Source organism: Theropithecus gelada, chromosome 14 (genome assembly GCF_003255815.1).
Source record: "Theropithecus gelada isolate Dixy chromosome 14, Tgel_1.0, whole genome shotgun sequence".
NCBI classification, from domain to species: domain Eukaryota; kingdom Metazoa; phylum Chordata; class Mammalia; order Primates; family Cercopithecidae; genus Theropithecus; species Theropithecus gelada.
Window position 1 is genome coordinate 14,861,976 of NC_037682.1, and position 9,163 is coordinate 14,871,138.

Genomic DNA, 9,163 nt, shown 5'->3' on the forward strand with positions numbered 1-9,163 from the left:
CCTTCCCTACAACACTTAAGCCCATTTAAAGACTATACCCTCCCCTGCCTCCTCCCTGGATTGTAAGTTCCTTAAGATCATGGCTGTATCTTTTAACATCAAGTCTCTATATGAGAAGAGTTCCTGGCATATCACAAATGCCATATAAACATTTGTATGTGAAGAAAGCTATTCTGTGGTGTCTACTTTAATATTAAGAGATGGCTTGCCAAGGATTGCTAAGCAGATTAATTATCTAAAATGGAACTAGATTCTGTGGATAGCAGGTCCATTGGTGCCACCCACAGGAAACCTCAAAGCCACCGTACTGCCCCATAAACCTGCGGTACTTTTCATTTACATCCAGTTTAGAGAAGTAATATGGAATATTATTCTGACGCAGATATTTCCTGAATCTCAACATGAGCTGCACCATGATGCCTCTTCTTCGGTATTTTTCCATGCTGTAGGCCATTCCTGCTTCACAAGAAGGGTCCATGGTTAACCATGAGATTGGGGCCCCCTCTGGGCCCAGCATACAGGCTGTTGGCAGGGCTCCTATGCAGCGGTTGATGTAACGCAGGCTCCTCTCATTCTTTCCTAGATTCCAGTTGTCATTTACCAGCCCAGAATGAGAGACATCCAGCTGGGCATACTTCAAATTGAGAGTTTCGCTGTAGAAAACAAACAAAAAAAAGGCAACAACTTTTATCCCAACTCCTGTAATTTCTGGGTGCCATCCCAATCTAGAGATCCAGGCACTCTTCTTGTTTAAAGACCCAACAGTGCAAAGTTGCGTATTTTGACCATTGACAACCTTTACTCATCTCAAGAAATGAATTCATCCTCTCTTCATTCCAAAACTGATTTATGTGCATTACAAAAAACGTGCAAGGAATAGCAATTATAAATGATCAGCACATGTTTTTGTACCTCTCAAATTCATCAGCTGGGTGGCCTGTCTCAACCCAGCTTTCAAGCTTGCTTTTATTGGAGGCATTGAGCTTCAGGATATCTTCCGTAATGAAGAGGCCTGCTCTCGAATATTCTACCTTCACTGAATTTGAAAATGCAGCCGCTCTTATCCCCTCATCTAAACTTTCTTGAAGACCTGGGAAGGAAGCCAAGAAAGCAATATTGTCAGACATGGAGTTCTCTACTTACACTACTACCACTTGATTAATACCTCAGTGCTTAGTAGCTCTCTGACTTGAGTTTACACCACAACCTGCTGGAGTCCTTGTCACACCACAGATTGCTCTACCTCTCCCAGCTCCCAGAGTTTCTATGAATTTATATTTCTAATGAGCTCTCCGGTGATGCTAATGCTGTTAGCTGAAGACTCAATTTGAGAAGCACTGCTGCTTGCCCATTTCTTCAGACCCATTACCTTGGATTCGGAGTCTCTGTTTCCAGTTGATGATCTCACAATTTTTCAAAACTTCTTGTGATTTTTGAGGGTCTTTGGAGAATATACGATATACATTTGTGTATGAATCCATGTCATCAGTCATCTCCTGTATAGGATGGTGAAAGGTCAGATCATTCCCTTGAACTTTTTCTTCACCTCTCACTGATTGAAATTATCGGAGAAATGAAAATTCAAAAGATAATTTTAACAGCAGCCCACACTAGCTTCAGTTGGGCACATGGATAATAAAAGCTAGGCCTATAAGCTACTGCTGACCTCTTGCCTGTGTAACGAGAGTTTGTTAAATATTTCACTGACAGGTACGTGTTATAAACCAGTTTATCAGATACAGAACAAAGACAGGATGAAATCAGTCACCCTGCACCAGGCCTTAAGATATCTCACCTTTCTCCCTACCCACTCAACCACACACTTACCTGATTTTATATATAGCATCACTGATCACCCAGCAGAATCAAAAGATTGCAACAGTTGCTTCTCTCCCTGCTTCTCTCACCTCCTGTGACACACGTATCCCCCTGTTATGTATGCTGTGTACCCCATAACCTCCTGTGGGACACATTCTGGATTGTATTGAGTCTGTGTTGCTAGGTTTAAGTCCTTAAACTTGGCTCAAAATAAATTTAACTGTGATTTCTCTAAGTTTTAGTGCCTACTGTTTCACCAGACACCTAGAATCTACAGTGTCCTAGAATCTACAGTGTCCAGGGCTTGGGCAAGATACTTTAGTGAATATAAACATTAAGAAGACATTGCCTTTTTCCAAGCCTACAGGATATCAGCCTATTCGAAGAGTGACACTTTCTTTACAGCCAGAAGCCCACAAAACAGAATGAAGTAACTGAATTTTTGGTAGGACTTTGGTAATTTATGTGGTGTTAGACTCATGGGTTTAAAAGAAAGAGACTCGTGATCCCATTCTGGCAAGCCACAAACTACATGGAAAGATGAGTTTCTGTTTCTTAGGGGAAATATAAACAACAAGTGTGAGAGTTTTAGCAGTGAATGTATTAATATTATTTTGGAAATTGGATTGTTAAAGAGTAAAAGAGAAAATAGTGTAACTAATTTAAAGAAACCTTCAATAATTTGAGGGTGTTTTTATAAATGCAAGTTCCTGAATATGGCCAAAACCAAATCCTCAGTAAATTTAGAAGAGCAGATTTTTTTTTTTTTTTTTTTTGAGACTGAGTCTGGCTCTGTCGCCCAGGCTGGAGTGCAGTGGCCGGATCTCAGCTCACTGCAAGCTCCGCCTCCCGGGTTTACGCCATTCTCCTGCCTCAGCCTCCCGAGTAGCTGGGACCACAGGCGCCCGCCACTTCGCCCGGCTAGTTTTATGTATTTTTAGTAGAGACGGGGTTTCACCGTGTTAGCCAGGATGGTCTTGATCTCCTGACCTCGTGATCCACCCATCTCGGCCTCCCAAAGTGCTGGGATTACAGGCTTGAGCCACCGCGCCCGGCCTGAAGAGCAGATATTTTTAAAAACCTGATTTAAAAGAATGACCAGAAATAGCCAAGTAAATATTTAAGGAATTATAAAAAGAATATCAAAGTAAACTAGAAAAAGCAAATGGAACTATTTATAAAAATGAAAGCTATAAATAATGAAATGGAGAACAAGACAGTGCAAAGGACATATAAAACCAAAAGTTTGTTTTTAGATGGCAAAAAGAAAGAGAGGAGAGAGTGAGGCATAAACTTCAGATAAGGCATTATACGGAAATAGAAGAGAAAGAGGAAAAAGCAAAAATAAAAAAATAAGCATAGAGTATGAGAGATGAAAAGGGAAACAGAGAAAAATACAAAAAAAAAAATAGAAGCATGACAAATGAGAAAAGAAATAGTGAAAAAAAAAAAAAGAATTGTGACAGAAGATTATATACAACTCCAAGGCAACATATTTACTGATAAAAGAAATGGATGTTATCAGTCGAAAATAAACTATCAAAATTGTTCAAAAAAATAAAAATCCTCAACAAACTAATAGAACATATCAGAAATTAAATTAAACATCTGCCATTTAAAAAGTGGACACGGATTATGGCCTCCAGCTCCATCCATGTTGCTACAAAGGACATGATTTTATTTTTTTCTATTGCTGTATCTTATTCCATAGGAATATATGACCAAGTTTTTTCTATCCAATCTACTATTGATGGGAACCTGGATTGATTCCATTTCTTTCCTACTGTGAACAGCACAGGAATGAGCATACAGATGCATGTGTCATTTTGGTAGAATGATTCATTTTCTTTTGGCTGATTACTTAGTAATAGCATTGCTGGGTTGAATGGTAACTCTGTTTTAAGTTCTCTAAGAGATTTCCAGGCTACTTTCCACAGTGCCACAATCCTTAGCAAATTAATGCTGGAACAGAAAACCCAATATCGCATGTTCTCACTCACAGCTGGGAGCTAAGCATTGACCATACATGGACATAAATGTAAGAACAATAGACACTGTGGACTACTAGAGGGTGGAGGGAAAGGGGCTGGTTTAGAGAACTACTTATTGGGCATTATGCTCACTCCCAGGGTGATGGGATCTGTCCTTACTTCAAGACTCAGCATCATGCAATATTCCAATGTAAGAAATCTGCACATGTACCCCGTGTATCTAAAAGGAATGTTGAAATAAAAAATAAAGAGTAGCCAAAATCAGATTATTTTATATTTAAATTCGACATAAGCCAAAAACAAACACATAATTTTAATAATAGACTTTGGTAACAGAAGAAAAAATCCTAATGCCAAATCTAGTAAAAAAAATAACAAAAAGAGAGTTATTGACCATATTCCCTTATAAATACAAATACAAAAATTCTTATAAAATATTCAGTAGTATATCAAAAGAATGTGAACATGAACAGTTTGTTTTAGAAAGGCCAGAATGGCTTTGCTCAAAAGATCTTTTAGTGTAATAAATTAAAGGAGGGAAAATTACTTGAGTATATAAACTGCCAAAAAGAAAAGACAAAAATGAAATAACATAAAATTTACCCTCCATTCTAAATATAAGTTCTATGAAAGTAGGAAGAACAGGAAAATGCTCTAAACCTGTAAAGACAGAATCAAGTGTATTTCCAAATGTAAGTTCTTACCGTTATTTCATTAAAATGAGGAATGAGACAAGGATAGAACTATTATTATTGTTAGTTGGTATTATTTTCTTAGTTGTACATTATGCAATAAGGCAAGGAACTAAAAGCCAAAGTAATTTGGCAAGGAAGCAGCAAATTACTTTGTTTGTAGATTACAGTATTCCACATTTAGAAAATCCTAGAGACTTTGGCAAAAAACAAAAACAAATAAAAGCCCACACACAAAAAGCAGGATTTTAAAGAATAGTGTGACATATTTGGAAATCAAGAATCCAAATAAAAAGCAATAACAAAATAAGAATGCTCAGAAATAGAAAAGGAAAAATAACTTAATAATATTAACAAATAGTATAAAATACCTAAGGGTAAACTTAATGGAAAATTACGTAGTTTACCATAAGGAAAACAATAAAATTTTACAAGATGGCATAGAGCAAAAACTGAAAAAGTGAGAAAAAGATCATATTTCTAGATGAAAAAATTTAGTATCACAAAAATATTAATCCAAAATTATCTAAGAAAGCTCCTCCAATACCAATCACAATTGCAATAGTTAGTAGGGGTAGTTGGTGAAGATCTAGAAAAATTAGTTCATATAGCTCTTAAGTTTATCAGAAAGTAAGAAAGAGATTGGTGAATGATTATTTGCTTTATTAGATATTAAAACTTACCACAAAAACAATGAAATAGCATGAGAAAAGACTAGAAACAAATACAGAATTTGATACAAAAGTATATAAACATGTTATATGACAAAATAGACATTTATATTTCAGTAGTGGAATGACTCATTTAATAAATAGTACTAATGTAATTAGCTGGCCATAAGGAAGAAAAATATAAAAGAATGTTAATTTATGCTATTCAAAAATATATTCCAAATAGAATGAAGTTTGAAATGTCAAAAATAAAAATTAACTCAATGTAAGACAAAATAAGAAAACACTTGTATGCTCTTGGAGTAGGAAAAGTCTTCCTAATTATTAATAGAAAAACAACAAAACCTCAGAAGTCATAGTGAAAAAAAAATATGCTTGATTATATGAAAATTAAAAATTTCTTTATGTCAAAATCTCCATCAATCAAATAGAAAATAATTATAACATGGGCAACAAATTTGTAGCATAAACCTTGTGTTAGTATTACTAGTATCCAAAACACTTACAGAATTTTAAGAATGACCAAATCCCCAGTGTAAAAATGGTCAAGCAATATAAACACTTAAGAAGTAACCCCAAATGACTGATAAACATAGGAAAATATAATACGTTCAATATCACCAATCAGGGAAATGTAAATTAAATCTACAACAAGATGCCATTTTTTGCCCATTAGTTTGGCATAAATTAAAAGAAGAATAACATTCAGTGATGGTGAAAAATGTGGGAAACAATTCTTCCACACACTGTTAATGGAAATAAAACTGTGGAATCCTTTGGGAAGGTAATCTGGCAGGATAACTTTGAGTTGGAGATATCCCTTTTATAAATCAATTGTACTGAGGAAAGTTACCAGGATGTAAAGACATGTATACGAGGATGTTTACTGAAGCATTTTTTGTAGTGACAAAGAAGTATGAACAATTTGAATCCAACAGCAGGAGAAAGACTGACTAAATTGAATTGCATTGACTCTATGGAATGCAACAGCTATTAAAACAAATATGTTATTTGTTTCACCCAAAGAGATTTCCATATGTCAAAGGCAAATTAAAAAGTGATGACAGAAGAGATCATCAGTGAATATCCCTTTGTGTTAACATGGGCAAGGACACTGACTACCCCAAGGGGTAGGAAAAGAGGAGAGGAGGGAAGGGGAGGTGAGAGGTTATTAACTTCTTAAAATCATGTCGTATTTTTACACTTGTATAATCAACATATATTATCTTTGTGATTAAAAACTAGCAAAGAAAAAATTATTTTTTCTAGATAAATTCTCCTGCATATCACCTTAAAAAGGTCTTATTAAAAATTGGATTGACTTTCAATACTGAGAGAAACGTCGTATGTAATGGAATTAGACTAGTTGAATGTATTTCCAAGTAAATTGCAGCATATTTCCTTCTTTCCACTTTTTTAGTCATATATGTGTGGTGTGGAACATTTATATTTTAATATTTTTGTTTATTGACTCACTTTATAAAAACTAGCCCTGTTCAAAGTAGCACATATATAAAATTATGGTTTGATGTTATAGTTACATTGCTAAAATACACATAATAACTACTAAGTTACTGAAGTAAAAAGAACTATTTGACCTCCTACATTTATTTAGCCTATCACACTTTGAAGAAATTGGGCCATGGATTAAATAAACTAAGCACTATTCTTTGATTCCAAATTGTCAGGAAGCCAGGAGATCAAAAGAACATTCCTAGGGAAGGTGTTAGGCTCAGCCTGGTTCCCGCTCCCTTTACCCCTTTGTTCCTCAATGTAGGATTACTTTGTCACTTTCTGCATCCCAATCCCGACCCAGCTTGTAAACTAGTCTAGACTTGGGGTAGCTTACTATTATTTGGAGGCTCAGCATCTATACTTACATGAAGCTGGGCTGACCATGAGACTTCATAGTCTACTAACCAGACATGCAGAAAACAGATATAAAAAGAGGAAGTCTTTAGGGCAAAAAAACCAGACCTAGGTTTATATTACTATTTCAGCTTAACCGTTTATTCCTTGTGTGTCCTCAGCCAATAATGGCTAATTATGGCAAATACTATTTACAGTTATGTGCTATGTACTAAGTCTTTGACGTACAGTATCTCATTTAAACCTTGTGTAATCCTCTGAAGAAAGTCCTCTTATTTTTTCCCTTTCTAATAGATGATGAAACTCAGAGAAGGGCCTATGGTTACATAGCTAGTAGAAATGGCAGAGTCCACTGAACTTGAATTCAGATTGGGCAATGCATATATGCATTTGGTATCCAGCAGCTACATGACTTAATATTTCTCATTGTCATTTCCTTATATCTACATTGGAGATATTAATGCTCACTTCGTAAAATTGTTCTGATGATGACACTCAATAACAAGAGAAGTGCTTCGACATAGTTGACACACAGAAATTATGAGTCCCAGAGTCCCTTCCCTGATTCCTGAGAGGCAACTTGTTTTTTTCTTTTTGTTCTTTTCAGACAAGGTCTCACTCTGTTGCCCAGGCTGGAGTACAGTAATGTGATCTTGGCTCATTGCAGCCTTAACGTTCTGGGGTTCAAGTCATCCACCTCAGCTTCCTGAGGAGATTGGAGTATAAGCATGTACCAACATACTCTGCCAATTTTGTTTATTTTTTGTAGTGAAGAGGTCTTACTATGTTGCACAGGCTGGCCTGAAGGGATCCTCCTTCCTTGGCCTCCCAAAATGCTGGGGATTACACGTATAATTCACCATGCCTGGCCCTGAGAGGTAATTTTACCGGTAGACTTCTGCTCTGGTTTCTGTTTCTAAGTCACTGTTCTGACATCTCAGACACCCAACTTTCCCTGTAAATTGGCCCCGTTCAGGCCCTGCAGGTGATCCCTGCAACCTCAAAGGGTACTTAATCTGCCAGTGTCAGCCTTGTTTTTCCCTCCCCTTGCCCTTCCACCCCCTTTCCCAGATGTGTCTCATGCTTAACTGGAAGGGAGGGAACACGTGGCACTCATGCAAGGTGCCAAGTACTGAAGAAGTATTTTAAAATACTCGCATTCCCTTTCACTCTATAAAAGCAGCCCTGATGTCTCAACTAGTCAGTTCCTCAGGCCCTCTGGACCTGCCTGGCTCCACCAGTCCCTGTCTGTGTGCCTACCTGTATTTGAGGCCGGATAATAACCATCTGATAGTCGGGCCAGGAGTCCACCAACACCTCCATGTTGAAGGGGTTCCCGTGATTGATGTGATACACAGAGCCGTACACCTGAAGGAGGGAAGGAAAGAACTAGAAGAATTTGAGATCCCCAGAGATGAGGATCTGGATGTGAAGAGAAAGAGAAAAGTGGAAGTCAAGAGACAGTACTGAGACCAAGTCAGTGATGGTGAGATGAGCAGCATCTCCAGGACCATGTTAATGGACGTGAAATCACCAGCAAGCAGGCAGAACTCACAGGTAGGTGTCCTTGTGATGCCAAAAAGCTACTGTGCACTAGCTGGGCACTTGGCAATGCTCTTAGCATTAATATTGTATGAATTTATTCAGAGTCCACAACAACTTTAAGAAGTAGGTGCTAATATTATTCCCATTTCACTGATGAAAAGACCAAAGGTAAAGGCACAGAAAGGTAAAGAAACATCCACAAAGCAATCTGCCTCTCCCACTGCTCCCTCACCTTCAGGGATTCGGGGATGCTCCTGGCCAAGGATTTGTATAGGGTCAGCAGCTTCTGGGAGTTATCCAGTAGGATCATTTTGTGGGATGCTTCAGTCCTTGAGCCCTTCAAGAAGAAACTCTGAAAAGATAAGAAGTGAAGGAAAAATGTTAAGGGACCAAATGAATTTAAAATGCACTTTATACATCTCCATTTAAGTAACACTCATGATGTAGGTACTGTTAGTGTCATCTTCATTCTGAATATACCAAAGCTCAGAGAGACTAAGTAAATTTCTCAAGTTCTTACAGAGATAAATGCCAAAGTCAAATTTTAAAACCACATACGAATGGCTCCAAAACCCAT

General features: G+C 37.2%; 1 protein-coding gene across 1 annotated transcript; it reads right to left on the minus strand.

The window, feature by feature from the left end:
• Positions 1 to 235: 235 nt before the first annotated feature.
• On the minus strand, positions 236 to 8,896 carry LOC112606252 (glycine N-acyltransferase-like protein 1). Its single transcript, XM_025356456.1, has 5 exons — positions 8,819 to 8,896; positions 8,302 to 8,409; positions 1,370 to 1,496; positions 913 to 1,090; positions 236 to 653 (listed from the first exon to the last, which is right to left on the minus strand). The coding sequence occupies exons 1-5, from the start codon at positions 8,894 to 8,896 to the stop codon at positions 236 to 238; spliced, it is 909 nt and encodes a 302-aa protein (XP_025212241.1).
• Between the last annotated feature and the right edge of the window lie 267 nt (positions 8,897 to 9,163).

Coding starts and splice junctions, on each gene's coding strand:
- LOC112606252 (XM_025356456.1), bottom strand. CDS start 8,896: ATGATCCTACTGGATAACTCCCAGAAGCTGCTGACCCTATACAAATCC. Junction 1,497..8,301: donor TTATCCGGCCTCAAATACAG/GTAGGCACACAG, acceptor CATCCTATACAG/GAGATGACTGATGACATGGA. Junction 654..912: donor CCAGCTGATGAATTTGAGAG/GTACAAAAACAT, acceptor TGTTTTCTACAG/CGAAACTCTCAATTTGAAGT.